General features: G+C 46.5%; 1 protein-coding gene across 1 annotated transcript; it reads right to left on the bottom strand.

The window, feature by feature from the left end:
* Positions 1-22,937, bottom strand: LOC144676173 (D(2) dopamine receptor A-like). The gene is made up of 8 exons (XM_078536669.1): positions 22,830-22,937; positions 15,508-15,822; positions 11,074-11,183; positions 4,893-5,032; positions 3,506-3,705; positions 2,291-2,383; positions 1,074-1,392; positions 1-188 (listed from the first exon to the last, which is right to left on the bottom strand). Exons 1-8 carry the CDS (start codon positions 22,935-22,937, stop codon positions 1-3), a joined length of 1,473 nt encoding a protein of 490 aa, XP_078392795.1.
* Positions 22,938-24,523: the final 1,586 nt, after the last annotated feature.

Below are 24,523 nucleotides of genomic sequence, written 5' to 3'. Positions count from 1 at the left end.
TTAGCAATGCAAGATCTTCATGATGGCTTTGCGGAACTCCACGTTGAAGGTCGTGTAGATGATGGGGTTGATGACGTAACCCAGCCAGGCGCAGGCGCTGTAGAGCCCTGGCGGGATGTAGCACGTCTGGCAGTGGACGTTCAGGATGTGAATAATGAAAAACGGCAGCGAGCAGATGATGAAGATGCCTGCCAATCCGACAGAGAGAGAGAGAGGAAAAGAGTGTGGGCCATTTGTCATCGCAACACAGTGACTCGCAAAAGGGTTCCTACTCCACTCAGCTCCTCAACCATATGGCAACAGGGCATCCATTAATTACTTATAGTTGCTAGTTCTTTGCTAAAATTCACATTACATCTCTGGCACACAAGCTTACAAATTTGGTATCATCGGTATAGAATCCAATCCTAGAACATAGCGATTTCATACAACTTAGCCTATTATTCTAGATCATTGTAACACTATAGGACTCTGACTAATCTACTGGGAGTATGGTAACACTATACGCAGCCAATTAGTCTAGATCATTACATTTCCGTGCAGCTTGGCCTATTGCTCTAGAGCTTTGCGGTCTAGTGGAATGCAGCCTATTGTTCTAGATCACAGCAAAACCCATGAACTTGGACTGTTGATCTAAGTCATTGTGCTACAATGCAACTTAACCTATGGTTCTAGATCATTGTGCCACAACGAAACTTTGACTATTTTGCTAGATCATTTCCAGACTATGGAAGTTAGTCCACAGTTATAGAGCATGTAATTTCTCCTACAGCCCTAGATCATTTCAGGATCCATGGATCTATCCTGTTCTTATAAATCATTGAGACACAATGGAATCTCGTCTATTGTTCTAGATGGTTGTAACTACATAGAACTCGGTCTGCTGTTCTAGATCATTGTAAGAACCGATAGACTTTGCCTATTCTAAATCATGTTGACATGATGGCACCTAAAACATTGTTCGAGACCACCGAGGCTGTGGATCTTGGACTATTGTTCTAAATCATTGTGTCTCGGTGGAACATAGTCTATTGTTCTGGTTTGTTCTAGAATCACCTAAGACAACCGCCAACCGTGTTGCTTTCTTCTCCTTCTGGTGGGACAGTTTGCTTTCACTGCTGATTTGGCCACTGGCACCTGTTTCTCGTCCGACACCCTCTGCACTTCAAAAGCGCTCCGCCTGAAGAACCTTGCTTGGCCATCGCACTCGGGGTCCCCGGATGCCTCGATGGAGGAAGGGGCCTTCCATTCACCAGCCATCAGGCAGGATCTGGAAGTGGTCCAGAGCTGGAAAGCCAGCAAAGTTCCTGTTGGCCTTGACCTCTCGGGAGGCCCCACAAAGCGGGCTCCCTCAGATTCTTCAGAGCAAGGGATTGCTTCTCGTACCAGTGTCTAGGATGCCAAAAAGAAGAGAAAATGGGTGTTACCAACAGCCAACAGCACAGACCAGAGCACACACAAATCACAGGAGAGGACAAGGAAGGGAATGACAAAAGGCCGTTGGTTCCAAGTCACCATTTTGTACATGGAGTGTGGGCAGTTAACTTGTTCACAGTATCATACTGCACAGAAGCCCATTAAGCCCATCGAGCCTCTGCTGGCTCTTTGAAAGAGCTTTCTAATTAGTCCCACACTTCCGCCCGCTCTTTGCCCAACAGCCTGACAAATCTTTCCCCTTCAACTATTTATCCAATTCCCCTTTTGAAAGTTCCTACTGAATCTGCTTCCACCGCCCTTTCAGGCAGCGCCTTCCAGATCACAGCAAATCACTGTGTAAAAATTAAAAAAAAATCTCCTCATCTCCTCCTCTTTCTTTTATTGATTCTCTTCAATCTGTGTCCCTCTGGTTACCGACCCTCCTGACATAGGAAACTGTTTCTCTTTATTTACTCTATCCGAACCCCTCATGATTTTGCCTACCTCGATTAAATCTCTCTCTTAACCTTCTCTGTACTAAGGAGAACAATCCCAACTTCTCCAATCTCTCCATGGAAGGGAAAGGAATTAGGGTTCTGTGCGATGGAAGTGGATCGATCTACTGACATTCTGCGCAATAGGAGTGAAGGACAAGGGGCTTGTTCCATTGGGATTGTGTACAATGGGATTGAGTGGGAAGAGGTTTGGGTCCATTGAGATTTCGTGCGATGGCAGTGAATGGGAAGAGAGTTGATCAATGACCTTTGGAATGATTGATGACCCTAGTGACAAGTGGGAATTTCGGCCACTCAAATTGAACTGGGAATTTGTCAATCAGCTCCGAGGATTCTGATGTCTCCAGATGAGGCCTTACCAATTTCTTTTTACTCACGCTGGTGCTCCCGTTTGATTGGACCATTAAAGTGCAAAGTTTGACATCTTCCGGGTGTGTGCACTTATTCTGAAACTAAATAAAACAAAAAATGGAATTATCGACCCTGGCAACAGTGTAGGCACGAACATGGATATAAATACTTCATATCGGCCATAAAGAAAACCCATTGTTTACAATTTGAATTGAGAGATTGTCCATTAAATAGGGCAAAAATCCTTTCAAAATTACTGACTTAAGTATTGCATTTTAAAAAAAAATTATTCGTTCATGGGATGTTGGCTTCACCAGCTGAGCCAGCATTTCTTGCCCATCCCTAATTGCCCCTTGAGAAGGTAGGGCTGACCTGCCTTCTTGAACCGCTGCAGTCCATGCGGTGTAGGTGCACCCACATTGCTGTTAGGGAGGGTGTTCCAGGATTTTGACCCAGTGACAGTGAAGGAATGGCCGATATATTTCCAAGTCAGGATGGTGCTTGACTAGAAGGGGAAATTCCAGGTGGTGGTGTTTCCATCTATTTGCTACACTTGTCCTTCTAGATGGTCATGGTCGTGGGTTTGGGAGGTACGGTCTAAGGAAGCTTGGTGAGTTGCTGCAGTGCATCTTCTAGATGGTACACTCTGCTGCCACTGTGCGTCGGAGGTGGAGGGAGTGAATGTTTCAGCTGAAATATGATTGTGTGAAACGTACAGTAATATTGCACAAGGAAATTTCACTCTAAAAAGCATGTTTTTTAAATAATAAAGCAAGATACTGTCCCCTTCAAACACTCCCAGGACAGGTGCAGCACGGGGTTAGATGCAAAGTAAATCTCCCTCTACACTGTCCCCATCAAAATCTCCCAGGGCAGGTACAACATGGGGTTAGATGTACATTTCCCTCTATGCCTGCCAATCTGCAGCCTCTTATAAATGACCAACATCCTATACTTGTGGTGACATCACTTCCCCAGTCATCCTGTATCCTCCATTAAATGGCAGGTTGAAAGCAACTCTGCATCATGGCAGCATGTCTGATACAAAATGGATCGAAGCCACTCTAACCCATGTCGACTTGAACCCGTGCAGCCTCTACACAAAGCGAACTTGGGCAGGATTTAATCACGGAGTTTAGAGGTTAAAGGTCAGTCACTTACACCACGCCCACTACGCACATTCCCTCATTTTAATACTTGAGCTTGTTATTTACTCTTCCGACCTTTATGGGTGGTTGGGTTTCATGCTCCATGGCAACGCTGATCCTCTTAGCTGCCACGCGCTTCCTCCTCCGTCTCAGCATGGCATAGATCTGGACGTAAACTAACAGCGTCACGATGAAGGGAATGTAGAAGGAGACAATAGAGGAATATAAGATGAAAGAAGTGTTCATGATGGCACAGATGGTCTCGTCCCTTTTATCTGGAAGAGGACAGAGCACATTCCTGGTCTCCATAATTGCAAAAACTGTCATTGAGTCACTGGGGAAGATGTAACTAAAGGTTCACAAAGATGGCACTCGAATTACGAGCTTATAACTACCAGGCAAGACTGAACAGGCTGGGGCTCTTTCCTCTAGAAAAGAAGGCTGATGGGTGACCTGATAGAAGCCTTTAAAACTATAAAAGAGTTTTGACAGGGTGAACATAGAGAAGCTGTTTCCACTTTTGGGGTGGGGTGGGGTGGGGGAGGGTAGGGCTGGTGGGAGACCAGAACTAGACGGCCATCAATATAAGATAATCACTAGTGTTGTATGTGCCTGCATGCCACTGTAATGTAAAGGTGCACGGCAGAGTAAGGGTTAGAGAGGGACTGGAGAATAGCACCACCCACGGTATGATGTATATGGTCACATGGTAACAGACTGAGAGAACAGTCTAGATAGAACGCTTTGGAACCAGCCTGTATGGAGGTAGCAGCGCCATGCATGACAGTAACCTGAGATCTGTAAATAGATAAAGAGTTCATGTTTAAATCTACAAGTCTCAAGGTCGCATTGTTGAGACACCACCGCGCACCATAATACAACATGGTTGGCAGTGGTGGGATACCAGCACTATCAGCATAGTGCAACAACTAGTAAATCCAATGGGGAATTCAGGAGAAACTTCTTCATCCAGAGAGTGGGGAGAATGTGGAACTCATTCCCACAGGGAGTGGTTGAGGTGAATATTATCGATGTATTTAATGGGGAAGCTGGATAAACACATGAGGGAGAAAGGAATAGAAGGAAATGGTGATGGGGGAGATAAAGAGGTGGTGGGAGTGGGCTCGTGTGGAGTATAAATTCTCCTCCTCCCCCCCTCTGCTTCTTTTCCCGATTCTCTTCCATCTGTGGTCCTCTGGTTACCGGCCCTCCTGCCACTGGAAACACTTTCTCCTTATTTACTCTGTCAAAACCTCTCATGATTTTGCATGCCTCAATTAAATCTCCCCACGAACCTTCTCTGCTCTAAGGAGAACAATCCCAGCTGATCCGGTCTCTCCATATAACTGAAGTCCCCAATCCTTGGGATTGCTGTGAGAATTCTCATGCCCCTCCCTTACCATAAAAGGAGACAATAGAGGAATAAAAGATGAAAGAAGGGTTCTTGATGGGCACAGTTTACCAGGGTGTTTTTTTAGCTCGAAGAGCAGCGGGCATGAGATGGCGAAGGACAGCATCCAGACCATGGTTATCATCAACGTGACTCTCTGCTTGGAGCTGCAACGGGTATTGTATAGCATTGGCATGGCAACCGCTGTATACCTGCAAGGGGTGGACAAGAAACAGGTTAGAGCTGTTGATGAACCGGATGGTCTTTAAAAAGCTCCAAAATAGGTGGTGAGTGAAGCAGGGAAGTAAGTTCAAAAGGCCAAATGGCCTACTCCTGTAGCCATGGCAACCAAGGGAGGTTGAGGATGAGGATCCATTGATCAAATCGGAAAAAGATACACATTATTCCCAAGATCTAGCAAACAACAAGACAAATAGGAGCAGGAGGAGGCCATTCGGCCTCTCGAGCCTGCCCCACCCATTCATTAAGATCATGGATGATGTTCTACTTCAACTCCACTTTCCCACCTTCAGTGCCCAAAAATCTATCAATCTGAGTCTTGAGTATACCCAATGATGGAACATCCATTGCTCTCTGGGGTAGATAATTCCAAAGATTCCCAACCCTCTGAGTGAAGAAATTTCTCCTCATCTCAGTCCAAAATGGCTGATCTCTTATCCTAAGACTGTGACCCCCACCATTGTTCCAGACTCCCCAGCCAGGGGAGGGGGTGGGGGTGCGGGGCGGAGGGGGGGGGGGGTGCGGGGGGAGTTGGGGGGGGGGGTGGTTAACAGCCTCCCAGAATCGACCCTGTTAAACCCCCGAAGAATTTTATATATTTCAATTAGATCACCTCTCATTCTTCTAAACTCCAGAGAATATGGGGCCATTCTACTCAATCTCCCCTCATAGGACATCCCTCTCATCCCAGGAATCAGTTTAGTTAGAGTTATGGATGGGGTTAGGGAGTTAAGGATAGGGTTAGGGAGCTAGGGTTAGGAGTAGGGAGTTAAGGATGGGGTTAGGGTTAGGGGTAGTGAGCTAGGGGTGGGGTTTGGGGAGTTAGGGATGAGGTAGGAAGTTGGGGATGGGGTTATGGCTGGAGTTGGGAGTTAGGGATGGGGTTGAAGAGTTAGGGATGGGGTTAGGGAGTTAAGATTAGGGATAGGGAGTTAGGGATGGGGTTAGGGAGTTAGGGTTGGGTTTAAGATTAGGGGTAGGGTTAGGGATCCAGAATTGTGCACAATATTCGGGTGTAGTCTCACCAAAGATCTATATAATTATTTTAAGACTTCTTTACTTTTATATGCCAATCCGTTTGCAATAAAAGAGAACATGCCATTTACCTTTCGATTTCCTTGCTGTACCTATATGCTGTAATTTCTGTAATTCGTGTAGAAGGACACCCAGGTCCCTCTGCATCCCAATATTTCCCAGTTTCCCATCATTTCCAACCAGGATCACAAGCGGGACAGCCTCTCTCATGGGAGGGTCCCATTCTCTATCGAGCTTCAGGGAGGAGGGGGGGAACCTTGTCAATGCACATCTGGAGAACCTGGAGCCATGAAAGGACCTCTCGCTGGCCGTTGGGTCTCGCTGGCCCCACTCATCCCAAAACTAGGGGGCCCAGGGAAAGTAATAGAGGAAGGAGGGAGGGTGGTGTGTAAAGGCCTGAGGAGGTAGGTGGGGTGGGGGGTGCGGCAGTGAAGAGTGGGAGGAAGAGTCTAGCTACCCTTGTGCAGCCCAGAGGGCACTCCACTAACAATGGCAAACGTGTGTCATGTACCCCACTGGAACCCTGATGTGTATGAATTCAGATGGACACATTGCAAATTATGAATTAGGAGCAGGAGTCGGCCACTCGGCCACTTGAGCCTGTTCTGCCATTCAATAAGATCATGGCTGACCTGATTGTCACCTCAACCCCACATTCCTGCCTACCCCCGATAACCTTTCAACCTCTTGTTAACCAAGAATCTATCTAGCTCTGCCTTAGAAATATTCAAAGACTCTGCATCTACCGCCTTTTGAGGAAGAGAGTTCCACAGACTCACGACCCTCTGAGAGAAAAAAATTCTCCCCATCTCTGCCTTAAATGAGCGACCCCTTATTTTTAAAACAGTGACCCCTCGTTCTAGATTCTCCCACAAGAGGAAACATCCTCTCCACATCCACCCTGTCAAGACCCCTCAGGATCTTAAATGTTTCAATCAAGTCACCTCTTACTCATCCAAATTCCAGTGGATACGAGCCTAACCTGTCCAACCTTTCCTCATAAGACAACCCACATATTCTTGATATTAGCCTGGTAAACATCCTCTGAACTGCTTCTAACGCATTGACATCTTTCCTTAAATAAGGTGACCAATACTGTACACAGTACTCCAGATACGGTCTCACCAGTGCCCCACAGAACTGAAGCATAACCTCCCTACAAACAACCCCCCTCGCAATAAACGATAACATTCTATTAGCCTTCCTAATTACTTGATGTAAAAGCTATTAGCCTTTTGTGATTCATGCACTAGGACACCAAGATCCCTCTTCATCTCAGAGCTCTGCAATCTCTCACCATTTAGATAATATGCCTCTTTTTTATTCTTCCTGTCACAGCCCCGCCACCCGGTGCCAAAAGGGCTGGAGAAGCAAGTTGCCCGCTACCATTTTAAGTCTGTTGCTGTGCAGTTTCCGCTAGGTGGAGTGAAATTAAACCCCTTTTCCCGATCTTCTCAGGACTTGAAAGCACCGAAGGAGGCTATTCTTCATCTATTCTGCATTTCCTACACTACCAAAATCCGAGAGGTTATAGCTCTCAGGAAAGATTGAACAGGCTGGGGCTCTTTTCTCTAGAAATGAGAAGGCTGAGGGGTGACCTGATTAAGACGATGAAAGGGGTTTTTCGATAGGATAGAGAAAGTCTTTCTATTTGTGTGGAGTGAGACCAGAACTAAGGGCTATCAATATACGATTGTCACTAAAAGATGGGATAGTGGCATAGCATTAATGTCTGGACTACTAATCCAGAGGCCTAGCTAATGCTCTGGGGGCCATGGGTTCAATTCCCACCACAGTGGAAGTTGGAATTTAAATTCAATGAATAAATCTGGAATTGAAAGCTAGTCTCAGTAATGGTGACCATCAATTGTCATAAAAACCCTGTTTGTTTCACTGATATACTTTCGGGAAGAAAGTGTGATAGAGTTGATTTTCTAGGCAGCTTTGCTTGGTGGAAACGTTGAACTTTATTTACAAGACGGCAGCAGCAGTTACATGTGTGCATCTAACTCTATAATTAAAGATGAATTCTCTCCTCGAGGGTCCCCGTGCTGCTAACTCATTGGTCCGTACAGATCATGTGATCTTACAACACAGGGGTATTCTTAAAGCTACAGTCCTACGTTTATCAGAACTATAATTACTGTAGCCACCACCCACCCCCCCCACCACAACCTTAAACTTTTCTATCTTTTGTATTTATCTCATGCCATCACAATATTTACACAGGCCATTAAATTACAAATTCAGTTTTTAAGATGGTTTCCTGATCTGTGTGGAACATCGAAGCTCCACGACTTCCGATTCTTTTGCAGGAACCATATTCTCTGGAACCGCATTGACATCAGTTACCTCATTAGGCACAGGCAGTTCAGTGTCTTCCACTCTGACAGAGACATCGGGCATGTCTGTCCTTGGTTGAGCAACTTCAACAGGAACCATAGGTTCAGCAATGGTTACAGGTGGAACATCATTTTCTTGGGATATCTCTCTTCCTCAATGATCCACATGCTTACGGGTGATCCGGCCCTCCACTTCCATACGGTACGACAATGGTCCGGCCACAGAGCTTACTTTACCAGCTAACCACTTCAGTCCTTACATACACTGTTTCTCCAACAGTAAATTGTTGCTGATGACTATGCAAATCAGGAGTCGCTTTTTGGTTCCCTTGACGTTTCTCCATCTTATCCTCCAAATTTGGATTGTGTCTGTAGTGAAGTAGGAAACGAGCAAGTTTAGTTTCCGATGATCACCTGTTAACTTTTTCATTCTCGCCTTTTATTGTCTTTTCAGGACCTTCATCCTTTTTGTCTTCTGCTTTCTACCACAGAGTATAGTCTTGGCCTTCATCTTGACTTCACTGTCGGCCAGACTTCTCTCAGGTGATTTCTCAACTTGTCTTAATTCAGTATTTGAGTTACCCATGACTTCATTATCTACTCGCATCTTGGAATGTTCTACGACCTTTCCTTTCAAGGTCTCTTTCGCTTCATTCAGCTGATTCTTCAGCTCTTCTGTCTCCTTCGTGCATCTGTTGACTTCCTCCCGGAACCTTGAACATTGCTGCGTCTTCTGTGCCAATTCGTTCTTCAGTTTGCTCAGAGTGATGTTAAATTCTTTCTGCTTCTCTTCGTAATTTTGACCTGTAGGATCCTTGTAGTGTGTGAGGATATTTCAACAGGGTTTTTCTTTTCTTTGCGAAACTCACTCGCTTCAACTTGAACTCTGTAATTCAGCAGAGTCGCCTTGAGTTTCTTCTGCTGTTCTTCCATGTTGTTGTTTAAGACAGTCTTCATTTATTCAGGTTGCTGAATAGCTACACATTCCATTTGCATCCAGGTGCGGTCCTTGGACTCTCCAGGCTCTTTCTGAAGGACCTTACCTTGTTCCTTTTCCAACTCAGGAACTCTTCCTGCTTCCTTTTGAAATCTTATTGGCCAATCAAGGTTAGTTTATCTCAACCAATTTCGACGTAGAAGGCTTGGTCCTGTACCTTCTAATACCATCATTGGTAGTTGTGCTGTTTGGTGTCTCTAATAAGCAGGTACTCTGGTGATACCTTATACCTGGATTTCTTCGACTGTGTACGTTTTCAACTTGGTAGACGTTTGTTCCAAATTTAATTGTTGAGCACCTTTATTTAAATATTTGAAATTGTGTTCTCCTACTACAGTGGTAGAAGCACCAGTGCCCACTTCCATTATTAAGAGTTTCCCATTCACCTGTAAAGTGACAGTGACTGGCTCTGTCTTCCCAACTCTCATGTTGAATAAGGATTAAATGTCAGAATTGGTTGTTTCTGGCTCTTCCACACTATATACTTCATTGGGCTTTGTTTGTTGCCCGGAAGCCTGTTTTAATGTTGTGTTGCAATGTTTCAATATGTGTCCTCTTTTGCGACAAAAATAACACTTCACCTTTTTAAATTGCCAATCGTTAGGAGTGTGATTGTTTCCACGTCGATAAAACTTAGTTTTCGAATTTGCTAATAAACTGGTTCCTCAATTTTCGGTTAGCGGGGGCTGTTTCCCGCTTCACGGCGGAGTCCTGGATTTTCGCGCCACTTTCAGTTGACCGTTCCCGCCCAACTAGGAAAATGGCGCCATTTTGTGCACCTTGAATCGCTTGTGAATCCCTTCCAGCGCTTTCCATCGCACGTACTATTTCTAATGCTTTCTTAACATCAAGATCCACTTCAGTCAGCAATCTTCGCTGAATAGCATCCTCTTGCACGCCAGAGACCAAAATAATCTCTGAGCATTTCATTCAGGCTTTCACCAAAATCACAATATTCTATGAGTTGTTTTAATTTCGCCACATAGGTAGCAATGGTCTCTCTTGGGGCTGTATTCAATGAATTGAACCTGAACGTCTGCATTGTGACTGAGGGTTTGTGTTGAGAATGTTCCTTATTGTTACTAATTTGCTGAGAGTCTTCAAGTCAGGGGCACTGGGGGCCGTCAAGCTTCGAATTAAACTGTAGGTTTTGCGCCCACAAATACTCAGGAGAATCGCTCTCCTCTTTTCCTCCCCTGTGGTTAAAGGTACAGTCCTATGTTTATCAGAACTATAATTACTACAGAAAACCCTTTTATAGACCCACAGAGATGTGGTTGACTCTAACCCTAACACTGACGGGTCATTCAGTTGAACGGTGATATTGACCTTGCCAGCGGATGCCCACATTCCTAAAAATAAATCCAATGGTAAATTCAGGAGATACTTCTTTACCCAAAGATTGGGGAGAATGTGGAACTCGCATCCAGGGAATGGTTGAGGTGAATAGCATCAATGAACTTAAGGGGGAAGCAAGATAAACACACGAGGGAGAAAGAAATAGAAGGATATGGTGAACGGGGTGAGGTGAAGAGGGGGTGGGAGGGGGCTTGTGTGGAGGAGAAACACCGGCACAGAGCAGATGGGCCGAATGGCCTGTTTCCGCACTGGCGAACGCCACTGAAAGCCCTCCGGTTACCTGTCGATGCTGATGGCACACAGGCTGAGGATGCTGGCTGTGCACAGCATCACGTCCAGTGTCACAAAGATGTCACAATGAACCCAGCTGAAACGCCACTCACCAACCACCTTTAACCAGAGCAAAGTACAAACAGCATCAGCAACAGTTCACAGCCAGGGTAGCATCCCTTCAAGCAAACCCTTCCACAAGATCACAGAACATCTCCAGCCATCCGGACGTCTGTTCACTGACTGGAGCTCTATATCCAGCCTTAAATCCAGATAAAAGATCTGCATTCCTACAATGCCTTGCCCTTTGGTTCTGACCTGAAACGTTAACTCTTTTCCTCTCCGCAGATGCTGTCAGACCTGCTGAATTTTTCCAGGTATTTTTATTTTTGTTTTGGATTTCCAGCATCCGCAGTTTTTTGCTTTTACATTAATTCTGTTTCTCTCTCCACAGGTGCTGGTTGTTTCCAGCATTTTCTGTTCTTATTTCGGATTTCCAGCGCCCTCAGTATTTTGTTCTTCTACTGCCTTTGGGCACAAGACACCTAAGAGCAGTGCTTCTAAAATACTTCCGTTAGTCGACCACTTTTGCAGGCGGCGTGGGAGGGGCGGAGGGGGTGGGGGGCTGCAGGGAACAGAGCCCAAGGGCCACCAACCGATCCTACCCCACCCACTTTCAATTGTCTTCCCCAAATAAGCTCATCAGAATTAACGGGAAGAATGGCTCCAAGGAATATGTTTATGGAAACTGAAGCTCATCCAAACTCAATTTTAGAATTCTCATCCCTGTTTTCAAATCTTTCCTTGTGCCCCATCCCTCTCTCTGTAACCTCCTCCAGTCCCTACAACCCTCTCTATCTCTGTAACCTCCTCTAGTCCCTACAATCATCCCCATCTCTGTAACCTCCTCCAGTCCCTACAACCCTCCCTATCTCTGTAACCTCCTCTAGTCCCTACAACCAACCCCATCTCTGTAACCCCCCCTACAGTCCCTATAACCCTCCCTATCTCTGTAACCTTCTCCAGTCCCTACAATCATCCCCATCTCTGTAACTCACTCCTGTCCCTACAATCCTCCCTACCTCTGGAACCTCCTCCAGCCCCTATCTCTCTCTTTCTTTATATCTCTCTCTCTCTCTTTCTTTCTATCTCTCTCTCTCTCTGGCTTTAAGACGTTCCATAAAACCTCACTCTGTGACTGAGCTTTTGGTCACCGGTCCTTCATATCTCCTGATGTGGCTCGAGGTCAAATATTGTTTGATAATCACTCCTCTGAGGCACCTTGGAGACACTTCATTAAATTGAAGGTGCTGTAGAATCATAAGTTGTTGTTGAAATTATAAACTTTCTGCTGCTGTTTTGCTGTTGACAGATTTGCACTCACTGACATTCTCATTAAATAATACATAAATTATTAACTCATGCCAGAGAAAAAGCCTAGACATTTTCATATTCTATACATGAATATGCCAAGAGAACGTGTTGATTTTAATCATTTGAATATGTGTTCTAACATCATCTTAACAATCTTCTGTTGAGAAACTAACACTTATTCTGCACCTACATTAATCAAACTTGGAGAACATTAGCTTAACACTTGGGTCGTTTTATGCATTTGTCACTGATGTGGTGTCTTTGATGAACGGACCACAGGAGACTCAGGTACAGGTTACGATCGTTTATTCGAGCAATTGCAAGGAGGGCACCATCTCAATTCAGCTTGAGACAGTACTCTGCTAAGCTACAAGTGTTCACCATATTTATACATTATTTGTCACATACAAGAACATCCTCCAGATTCCGATCTTGTCAACATATAGGTTTACATTAATCAGACAAGTCTCTGGTACAAAGGTACATGCATCATCTGACTCTATTTTCACCCAGGCAGAGACCTGCCTTCCTATCTAAACTGGGACCATCTGTCCTTCCCTTATCTGTTGAAGAGCACACTTAATATATGTTCTTGCCATCCTCTGACTCCAATCTAACTCCCAGGACCTTGCTGGTGATTGCAAACTTGCTGGTGTACAAAGTTTGAGAGTGCAAAAGGTTCATTTGGTTTAACTGTTTAATTGTTGATTTACTGATTTGCGCTGGCCTGCCTATAGATTCTAATTTAAGTAATTCATTCCCTTATAATGAATTCTCCCTTCCCATAAATTCGCATTTACTTTCTTCCCCCTAAAAGTCACTGAGGTCCATAGAGATATTACATCTCCATTGAAAAGAATATAAAAGGCGAAAATAGTAATTCGGGTAATTTCAAGAAGAAGAATGTTCCAAGAGATTAAACGCTTGTGGACAATCTAGATAGTACAAAGTATAAATGAGTTTGACAAGCACTGCAGCAAATAATATTTACAGTAATTCGCATTTCCTATAAAACTAATTTTGCTCCAGATTTAATTGTGTGAGAATAGTGCGATTAGATATCCAGCGGAGACATTATACAAAATTAATTATCTAGCAGTTGGATGATAATGAATGAATATTTTATTATCTGTGCACTGTAGTTTCATTGTTTCATAGTTTCATCACAATAGTTTCATTGCGCCGGCTGATCTTATGTTTGCTTTTTCTTTATTTGAAGTGGTAATGAAAGCGATTGAGAGATGGGATTGCGAGATTCGCTCTTTGGAGGATCACAACACTCAGAAGCGTGCCCGACGGCTGTAATACTAACCCCCATCCATGACGATCGTTCAGCGGCCGAGGGTTGGCCACGACAATGTGGGAACGGCTTTTGCTAAGGCGGATAAGCTTTCGGTGCAAGTGAGCGTCACCAGCAGGGGGCGAGGTGAGGAAGAGCGACTTTTAATCACACAGCGAGTTGTTGTGATCTGGAAGGCGCTGCCTGAAAGGGCGGTGGAAGCAGATTCAATAGGAACTTTCAAAAGGGAGGAATCGGATAAATACTGGAAGGGGAGAAATTTTCAGGGCGACGGGGGAAAGAACAGCGGGGGCTTGGGGAGAGTGGGGCCTAATTGGATTGATCTTTCAAAAAACTGCAGCAGACTCAATTTTCTTTTTATCTTTTTCATGGGATGTGGGAGTCGCTGGCAAGGCCAGCATTTGTTGCCCATCCCTAATTGCCCCTGAACTGAGTGGCTTGCTCGGCCATTTCAGAGGGCAATTAAAAGTCAACCACATTGCTGTGGGCCTGGAGTGACATGTAGGCCAGACCGGGTAAGGACGGCAGATTTCCTTCCCTAAAGGGCATTAATGAACCAAATGGGTTTTTACGACAATTGATGATAGTTTCATGGTCACCATGACTGAGACTGGCTTTCAGTTCCTGATTTATTAATTGAATTTAAATTCTACCAGCTGCCTTGTAGGGATTTGAATCCATGTCCCCAGAGTGTTAGACTGGGCCTTCAGATTACTAGTCCAGTCACATTGCTATTACGCCACTGTCTCTCCATTTGATGGGCCAAATGGTCTCTTTCTGTGCTGGACCATTCCAATGATGACCCAATCGAATGGTGAAAGAGGCTCGATGGACTGAATGGCCTGCTCCTGTCCCTATTGTGCACAGTTTTGGTCTCCTTACCTAAGATCTTGCCAGAGAGGAAGTGCAATGAAGGTTCACTAGGCTGATTCCTAGGGTGGCAGGATTGTCATATGAGGAGAGATTGGGCTGACTAGGCCTGCATTCACTGGAGTTTAGAAGAATGAGAGGGGATCTCACTGAAACGTATAAAATTCTGACAGGGCTGGACAGCCTGCATACAGGGATGATGTTTCCTCTGGCTGGTGGGGCGGTCTAGAACAAGGGGTCATAGTCTCAGGAAATGGGGTAGGCCATTTAGGGCTGAGATGAGGAGAAACTTCTTCACTCAGAAGGTGGTGAACCTGTGGAATTCTGTACCACAGAGAAGTCACTGAGTATATTTAAGAAGGAAATAGATGGATTTCTAGACTCCAAAGGCATCAAGGGGTATGGGGAGAGCATGGGAGTGTGGTGTTGAGATAGAGGGTCAGCAATGACCATATTGAATGGCGGAACAGACTCCAAGGGCCGAATGACCTACTCCTGCTCCTATTTTCTGTAGCCAGGATTTTATGGCCCCACCGCGGCGTGTCTCTCCCCCAGCGGACGCGGCGAGCCATTTAAATCTCCATTTAGTTCGGCGGGACCATAATATTCCGCCGGGCAGGAGGGGCCATAAAATCCTGGCCTACGTTTCTATATGGTCAAGTTCAGTCTTGTGTTGTTCACCAATCGCCTGGTATCTAAATGGATGACCAGAAGAGAGACCTTGTTCTGGCCGTGACTGATGCGCAAGTGACTGTCTCCAGGAAGGGAAGTGGGAAAAGGACTTAGGACCTCTTTGGCGGGAGGTGGGGTCGCTGAGGAGTGATGTCGGTAGCTGCGAGGCCCAACGCCCTTCGGGGCCCTCCCGCCTTTCGATAAGCGGGACCGAACTAACGGTTTAACCTCCAGATAGACAACCCAGGGCATCACCAGCGTGGCCACCAGTAGGTCTGCCACAGCCAGGCTGACGATGAGGTAGTTGGTGGTGGTCTGCAGTGCCCTCTCCCTGGACACTGCCATGCACATCAACACATTGCCAAACACCACCACGAAGATCAGGAGGCTGAGCAATGCCGCGTAGAAATTGTAGTGATGCCTCCATTGCTCACCGGCCGAGTTGCTCCAGGGCCCCAGCTCCCTCATCTGCGAGTCATTCAGGGCGGCTGTGTTTGGAGCAGCTACTGGCAGCGACCTCTGAACTCCAACCTCCTCAGTAGCCTGCAGAGGAAAGAAGGCAAAGATTTAACCCCAACCAAGTGGGAAAATGGTGCAACAATACCGGCGATCCAGGCACCAAGGGTAAAAAGGAAGCAATTGCGGCAACAACAACTTATATTTATCTAGCGCTTTTAGCATGGCAAAGCGTCCCAAGGTGTTTCATAGGAGCATTATTACATTTGACACCGAGCCACATAAGGAGATATTGCGGCCAATAATTCGGTCAAAGAAGTCAGTTTATAAGGGGTATCTTAAAGGAGGAGAGAGAGAGAGAGAGAGAGTCAGAGAGGTTTAGCGAAGGAATTCCACAGCTTAGGGCACCTGGCAGCTAAAGGCACGGCAGCCAATGGTGGAGCAATGGGAATCGGAGGATGCTCAAGAGGGCAGGATTGAGGAACGCAGGGAGGATTAAATCAGATGATCTGGTCATTAACCGCCTTGAAGTTGGCGGGATCTAGCGGTGTTCAATTTGGCACCCGCCTTTGATACTTCCGTCATTTGTTCAAAAAGGCTTTGGGACATGGGCAGGTCCAAAATGCGAACAATAGTTCTCTAAAATGTTCACATAAACACCCCTTAAACGGTGCCTCTTAATCCAATCTAGTTGGCTTTGACCAACAGTAAAGATTATGGTCGGCGAAGGTGTCATCTCCGGATGTTCAACTGTAATTTAATCTGATTCCATTAAAGCTGCCTTATCAAAACATTTATTAAATCAATAAAACCTCTTGTATGTCAAGCATTGTGCACAGACCATTTATAAGCATTAATCAGTTCACATGAGGGATGTGTGTTCACGATACCTTGAGAAGATAATTATATGAAATCTATCAGCAGCCATGATATGAACTACACAATTGTGGTCCCCAAACTATTGCTAACTCATTCATTGTATGTCGACTGGTCTACACACAAAATTAAATTACTCAATAGATAATGATCTGCAGTGGTATGATTATACTCAGGGACAAAAACCCACCAGTCTGCTATGCCCCCTCCCCTCTCTCTCTCTAGATTCTTTCCCTACATAAATCCGCCTCGTCCTCTCTACTTACCTCTTTGAAGACTGCCCAATCCTCTCCTCTCTTCCTGCTAAGTGGACCTCCAATCCCAATGTAAACCACATGGGCCAATCTCACCGGATATCAACCAGCCAATCCTGTCCCTCAGGCCAACCCTCGGGTACCCTCCTCTCTCTTCTCAGGTTAAAAGCAGGTGAGAGAGGAAATGCGTGAGGAAGGAACGATGGAGAATGGAAGGGAAGGAAGGATGGAGGAATGGAAGGAATAAATTGGGGAAATTAGTTGTATGGGAGGAAGGAAGGAAGGGAGGGTGGGAGGAAAAAATATGAGGGAAGGAAATAATAAACCACTGGATTCCATCCGACCCTTTCTCCCTTGTATAACTCACTGGATTCCACCCTGACTCTCTCTCTCCTTTGTAAAAACAACTGGATTTCATCCTGACCCTTTCTCCTCTGGAAAAACCACTGGGTTCCACCCTGACCCTCTCTCCTCTGTAAAAAATCACTGGATCCCATCCTGACCTTCTCTCCTCTCTATAACCCACTGGATTCCACCCTGACCCTCTCTCCTCTCTAATAACACACTGGATTTCATCCTGACACTCTCTCGTCTGTATAAACAGGGAGAGGGAGAGAAGATCTGGGAGACCAGGGGAACGGGAGAGATGGAGAGAGACTGGGAGAAATGGGAGATTGGGAGAGAAAGAAACAGAGTTGGGATTCAAACCTTCAATTTTCTAAAGGCGGGTGTGGAAGAGACCGAAGGGAGAGAGCGGGTGGAAGGGGGGTGGGGTGAAGAGAGAGGTTGCGGTAGGGAGGAAGAACAGATTAGAGGAAAAGGAGGGAGAGAGAGAGCGCGAGAAAGGGAGATGATGAATGGGGATGGAAGAAAGGGAAAGGGAGAGAGACAGAGCGGGAGACGGGGGTAGTGGGAGAGGGAGAGAAGGAGAGGGGGACCAGGGGAAATGAGAGAGCGGGAGAGACGGAGAGGGAGACCGGGGGAGTGGGAGATTAGGAGAGAGAGAGACCTTGGGGAATGAGAGAGCAGGAGAGAAGGAGAGAGAGACTTTTTAAAAAATTCATTCATGGGATTTGGGCTTCGCTGGCTGGACCAGCATTTATTGCCCATCCCTAATTGCCCTTGAGAAGGTGGTGGTGAGCTGCCTTCTTGAACCGCTGCAGTCCACGTGGTGTAGGTACACCCAAAGTGCTGTTAGGGAGGGGGTTCCAGAAATTTGACCCAGTGACAGTGAAGGAACGGCCGATATATTTCCAAGTCAGGATGGTGAGTGACTTGGAGGGGAACTTCCAAGTGTTGGTGTTCCCATCTATCTGCTGCCCTTGTCCTTCTAGATGCTAGTGGTCGTGGGTTTGGAAGGTGCTGTCAAAGGAGTCTTGGTGAATTCCTGCTGTGTATCTTGTAGATGGTACACACTGCTGCTACTGTGCGTCAGTAGTGGAGGGAGTGAATGTTTGTGGATGTGGTGCCAATCAAGAGGGGATGCTTTGTCCTGGATGGTGTCCAGCTCCTTGAGTGTTGAGGGAGCTGCACTCATCCAGACAAGCGGGGATTATTCCATCACACTCCTGACTTGTGCCTTGTAGGTGGTAGACATGCTTTGGGGAGTCAGGAGATGAGTAACTCGTCGCAGGATTCCTAGCCTTTGACCTGCTCTTGTAGCCACAGTATTTAAATGGCTCCTCCAGCTGTTGGTAAGGAGGACTTAGGGTCGACGGGGCTGAGATTGCTGTTGTCGGTTCCGGTGCCTATGTCAATGCCAGATGGCCCATCCTGTTTCGTTCCTTTTTCGAGACTTTGTAGCGGTTTTGATACAACTGAGTGCCAGCTCGGCCATTTCAGAGGGCATTTAGGAGTCAACCACATTGCCGTGGGTCTGGGGTCACATGTAGGCCATACCAGGTAAGGATGACCTTCCTAAAGGGGCATTAGTGAACCAGATGGGTTTTTACAACAATCGACAATGGTTTCATGGTTATCGTAAGACTTTTAATTCCAGATTTTTACTGAATTCAAATTCCACCATCTGAACCCACCACCGTTCGAACCCAGGCCCCCAGAGCATTACCCTGGGTCTCTGGACTACTAGCCCAGCGACAATACCACTACGGCATCGCCTCCCCTAACTGGGAAGTGGGAGAGCGGAAGAGAAGGAGAGAGAGAGACTGGAGAGAACGGGAGAGCAGGAGAGAAGGAGAGAGAAACCTGAGACAATGGCAGAGCAGGAGAGAAGGAGAGAGAGACCTGGGAGAATGGAAGGGTGGGAGAGAGACTGCGGGGAGTGGGAGAGGTGAAGAGAAGGAGAGAGAAACCGGAGAGAATGGGAGAGTGGTAGAGAGAGACCAGAGAGAACGGGAGAGCAGGAGAGAGAGATTGGAGAGAATGGGAGAGCGGGAGAGGAGAGAGAGACCATGGGGAGTGGGAGAGTGGGATAGAAGGAGAGACTGGGATGTGGGAGAGTGGGAGGGAAGGAGAGAGCGGGGAGAACGGGAGAGCGAGAGAGAGAAACCAGGGAAAATGGGAGAGCGGGAGAGAAGGAGACACCGGGGGTATGGGAGAGAAGGAGAGAGAGAACAGGGAGAGTGGGACAGCGGGAGAGAAGGAGAGGGAGACTGGTGGAGTGGGACAGTAGGAGGGAAGGAGAGGGAGACTAGGAGGGAAGGAGACAGAGACTAGGAGGAGTGGGAGAGAAGGCGACAGAGACTGGGGAGAGTGGGAGAGCGGGAGAGAAGGAGACAGAGACTGGGAGGAGTGGGAGAGCAGGCGAGGAGAGGAAGATCAGGGGGGGTGGGAGAGCAGGAAGGAAGGGGAGGGAGACCAGGGAGTGGGAGAGTGGGAGAGAACAAGAGAGAGAGACCGGTGAGAATGGGAGAGCGAGTGGGAAGGAGAGGGAAACCAGGAGGAGTGGGAGAGTGGGAGGGAAGGAGAGGGAGACCGGGGGAAGTGGGAGAGCGGGAGAGAAGGAGAGGGAGAGTGGGGAGAATTGGAGAGTCGGAGGGAAGGAGAGAGAGCCCGGGGAGAGTGGGAGAGCGGGAGAGGAGGAGAGGGAAAACGGAAGAGGGAGAGGAAGGCGGACATGACAGAGAACCAGAATAAAACAGTGACAAAAACAAGCAAATGTGCTAGTTAGTGACTGTGGAGGGTGCATAATCCAGTGTGTGGGCAGAAAGAAATGAATCATAAAATCTTACAACACAGGAAGAGGCCATTCAGCCCATTGTGCTTGTGATGGCTCTCTGAAAGATCTATCCAATTAGTCCCACTTCCCCCACGTTGCTCTTTCCCCCATAGCCCTGAAAACATTTCCCCTTCAAGTATTTATTCAATTCCCCTTTTGAAAGTTCCTGTTGAATCTGCTTCCACCACCCTTTCAGGCAGCGCCTCCCAGATCACAGCAGATTACTCGCTGTGTAAAAAAAAAATCCCCCTCATCTCCCCCTCTGGTTCTTTTCCCGATTCTCTTCAATCTGTGTCCCTCTATTCACCGACCCTCCTGCCACTGGAAACAGTTACTCCTTGTTTACTCCAGCGAAAACCCTGATGGTCGTAGGGAAGGTGTCACGATATCAATGCCCAATCATTTACAGCTCAAATAGCTGACTGTGAAGTTGCCAGGCTTTACCAGGTGTGGCAGGAGGGCACCAGCAGCCTTTTCCTGGCTCCGTACTGATTTCCCTGGAGCTGTGCCGAACCCATAAGACCATCAGACCACAAGACATAGGAGCAGAAATTAGGCCATTCGGCCCATCTAATCTGCTCCGCCATTCAATCATGGCTGATAAGTTTCTCAACCCCATTCTCCCGCCTTCGCCCCGTAACCTTTGATCCCCTTACCAATCAAGAACCTCTCTATCTCGGTCTTAAATACACTCAATGACCTGGCCTCCACAGCCTTCTGTGGCAATGAATTCCATAGATTCACCAATCTCTGGCTAAAGAAGTTTCTCCTCATCTCTGTTCTAAAAGGTCTTCTCTTTACTCTGAGGCTGTGCCCTCGGGTCCTAGTCTCTCTTACTTATGGAAACATCTTCCCCACGTTCACTCTATCCAGGCCTTTCAGTATTCTGTAAGTTTCAATTAAATCCCCCCTCATCCTTCTAAACTCCATCGAGTATAAACCCAGAGTCCTCAAACGTTCCTCATATGTTAAGCTTTTCATTCCTTGGATCGTTCTCGTGAACATCCTCTGGACCCTCTCCAGGGCCAGAACATCCTACCTGAGGTTCGGGGCCCGAAATTGCTCACAATATTCTAAATGTGGTCTGACCAGAGCCTTATAAAGCCTCAGCAGCACATCCCTGCTTTTATATTCTAGTCCTCTCGAAATAAATGCCAACATTGCATTTGCCTTCCTAACTACCTGCAAGTTAACCTTAAGAGAATCTTGGACTAGGACTCCCAAGTCCCTTTGCACTCCAGATTGCTGAATTCGCTCCCCATTTAGAAAATAGTCTATGCCTCTATTCTTCCTACCAAAGTGCATGACCTCACATTTCCCCACGTTGTATTCCATCTGCCACTTATTCGCCCATTCTCCTAACCTGTCCAAATCCTTCTGCAGCCTCCCAGCCTCCTCAATACTACCTGTGCCTCCACCTATCTTTGTATCATCTGCAAACTTAGCCAGAATGCCCTCAGTTCCTTCATCTCGATCATTAATGTATAAAGTGAAAAGTTGTGGTCCAAATACTGACCCCTGCAGAACTCCACTAATCACCAGCCGCCATTCTGAGAAGGACCCCCTTATCCCCACTCTCTGCCTCCTGCCAGACAGCCAATCTTCTATCCATGCTAGTACCTTGCCTCTAACACTATGGGCTCTTATCTTACTGAGCAGCCTCCTGTGCGGCACCTTGTCAAAGGCCTTCTGGAAGTCCAAGTAGATAACATCAATTGGCTCTCCTTTGTTTAACCTACTCGTTACCTCCTTAAAGAATTCTAACAGATTTGTCAGGCATGACCTCCCCTTGATGGAACCATGCTGACTTTGCCCTATTTTACCATGCACTTCCAAGTATTCTGAAATCTCATCCTTAATAATGGACTCTAAAATCTTACCAGCGACCGAGGTTGTTGAACCCTCTGCCTGAGAAACAAACTTCCTGTGCTCCGGAGCTGTCCCCCATTCCCCGCGAGGGAGGCAGTGCGGCACCTTCGAGAGGGAGTGGGTTACCACAGGGCGGTACAAATATGTGTTGACAGGACTGAACCCAACCTGTTTGGATATAGAAAGAAAACTTGGCAGAAACTTTGCTCCCATTCACCAAATTTGTGCAGCACTGAAGGAGACCATCGAGCCTATTGAGTCCGTGCCAGCACTTCTGACGAGCGATCGGGTTAGTCTCACTACCACCACCCCCACCCTAACTCTTTCCCTTAAATGCTATTCACCTCGACCACTCCCAATGGGAGCGAGTTCCACATTCTCCCCAATCTCTGGGTAAATTCTCCTGAATTCTCCATTGGATTTATTAATGACTATCTGATATTGATAACACTAACCACCCCTACCCCCACCGCCCAGTTTTGGTCTCCTCCACATCTTCTCTACGTCTACCCGCTCGAAACCCTTTCAACATTTTAAGGACCTCGATCAGGTCAACCTCTCAGCCTTCTCTTTTCTGGAGAAAAGAGCCCCAGCCTGTTCAGTCTTTCCTGACGGTTATAACCTCTCAGATCTGGAATCGTCCTTGTAAATCTTTTTTTGTTTTGCATCTTCTCCGGTGCCTCTATATCCTTTTTTATAATACGGAGGCCAGAACCGTGCACAGTGCTCCCATCGCTCGAGATAGGGTAGAACAAAACTTCTGTTTTTCAACGTTCACACTCTAGAAATGAAACCAATTGCTTATTGCTCTTTTAAATGTCTCTATCATCCTTCATCACCAACTTTTCGCCACTGGCGTTCCATTCCTGTTTGCTCCCCTTGATAATTTGGTGTTGAAAATTTGGTAGCACACTCACTTCTGCTCCGTACAGAGACTCCTTGCGAGTCTCCTTCCGCTCTTCCTTCCCTGCAGCAACCACATAGCGGAGAGTCTCACTCCGGCAGAGAGAGATGTTCTTGATCATTCAGGGCTGCACTGGTGCTGCCTGTACCGAACTATCAGCACAGCCTGTCTCTCCCTTACATACACATACACACACACACCATCAGAAACCTGCTCTCCTCAACATCATCCCTCTCCCTGACAGCTTGATGTTCTCTCACAATAAGCCAGACACCCAATCGGATTACAACTCAACATGCCAGAAATTAATTCCCCCAACTATATTCATTCTGACAGTTGGAGTTTGTTTCTGCTGATGTTAATAATTGAACTGAAGTTTAGTATTCTGGTTATATAGCAAATAAATCAGCATTGTTTTAAACATATTGTCGTAGATTTTTGTCTTTCCCACCTGAGTGTTTAACATCACTTGGCTGGAGCTCAGAAAGGACAATCTGGGGGAGGATCATATGGCAGGAACAGAACTTCAGCCTGGACACAGTCCAGGAGCATGGTGACCATCCACATCTTGTCCCTGTTGGATAAAATCAAACACAGCGTTTATTCTCCATCTGGTTATCTGACATTTTCATTATATACAGTTCACACGGATCTTCATGATAACACAAATATTGCATTTCCATCCTTCATTTCCATTTCGCTAATATAAGATTTGTTTCCCACAAGTCTATCTAGAACATCATATGGACCTTCCCAATTAGCAACCCGACCCGACCCCTTTTCACAAGGTTTTTAACATGACTTCATCTCCCATTGAACAGTTAATGTAACGGGTAGGGTTGTACTCCCAGGAGGTGTTGAGATGGGCAGCACCATCTTCTCCACTGCCTGTAGTCCCACTGAGGGAGGATGCTGAGGTTTGTTGGAGGTTCTGGAGAAACAGATCCTGAATCTGTCGAGTAGCAATGGGGAGTAGGATCGCAGGGCGATGCACAATCTGCATTTTGTGCCCTGTCATGAGCTGAATTGGGCTGCAATTGGAGCAGTGCACAGGATGGGAGTGAATGGTCATTAACACACCAGGCAAGGCAGTTGACCTTGACCAGATCATCAGCTCCCTTCATGACAGCTTTTCTCAGTACTGTTTTTATAGAAAAGTAAAGCCCTCGACTATCCCGCTAAGTGCTCGGTGGTAGGTGATGTGGAAATGTTGTTCCACAACCACAAGATGACGGAACTGCTGCATTAATTCAGCTGTGAAATGAGAACCAATATCACTCTCTATCCTTTTCAGAAAGTCCCATCTGATAAAGATCTGTTCCCACAAGATTTTAGCTGTAGTGGCTGCATCATTTTTTACAGGCAGGGAAAGATTCAATCCACCAGGTAAGCATAACTACAACTACCTGGATATACCGGTCCCTTCCTGTTACTGTGGGTAGTGGGCCTGTATAATCAATCTGCAATGTTTCCCACGGAACGTCATTCAGATGAGACATGTCCGTTCACGAGTCCGGGTTAATTTGGTCACAGGTTCAGGTAGTGATGGACATCCTGGTGCATCCTGTGTTGTCAATAGTAATTATGCAACATATCGAGGATTGGAAAAAGAGAAACATGTCCCAAATTTGATCCATCAACAAAAATAATTCTTTTCTGAGGCATCAAAGTGTGACCCAAGTCAAATTAGAGCCACCCTTGTTGGAT

Source organism: Cetorhinus maximus, unplaced genomic scaffold (assembly GCF_964194155.1).
Source record: "Cetorhinus maximus unplaced genomic scaffold, sCetMax3.hap1.1 HAP1_SCAFFOLD_1403, whole genome shotgun sequence".
In the NCBI taxonomy this organism is placed as follows: domain Eukaryota; kingdom Metazoa; phylum Chordata; class Chondrichthyes; order Lamniformes; family Cetorhinidae; genus Cetorhinus; species Cetorhinus maximus.
Note: the sequence above shows the minus strand (reverse complement) of the source record. Positions and strands in the feature narration are given on the sequence as shown.

Bases quoted from the DNA above. Each gene is read 5' to 3' on its own strand.
- LOC144676173 (XM_078536669.1), bottom strand. From the start codon at position 22,937: ATGATCAAGAACATCTCTCTCTGCCGGAGTGAGACTCTCCGCTATGTG. The intron at 11,184-15,507 runs GTTAAACCGTTA...CTCTGGTTAAAG, and splicing joins CCTGGGTTGTCTATCTGGAG to GTGGTTGGTGAGTGGCGTTT. The intron at 189-1,073 runs GTTGGCGGTTGT...TCGGATTGGCAG, and splicing joins AAGGAGAAGAAAGCAACACG to GCATCTTCATCATCTGCTCG.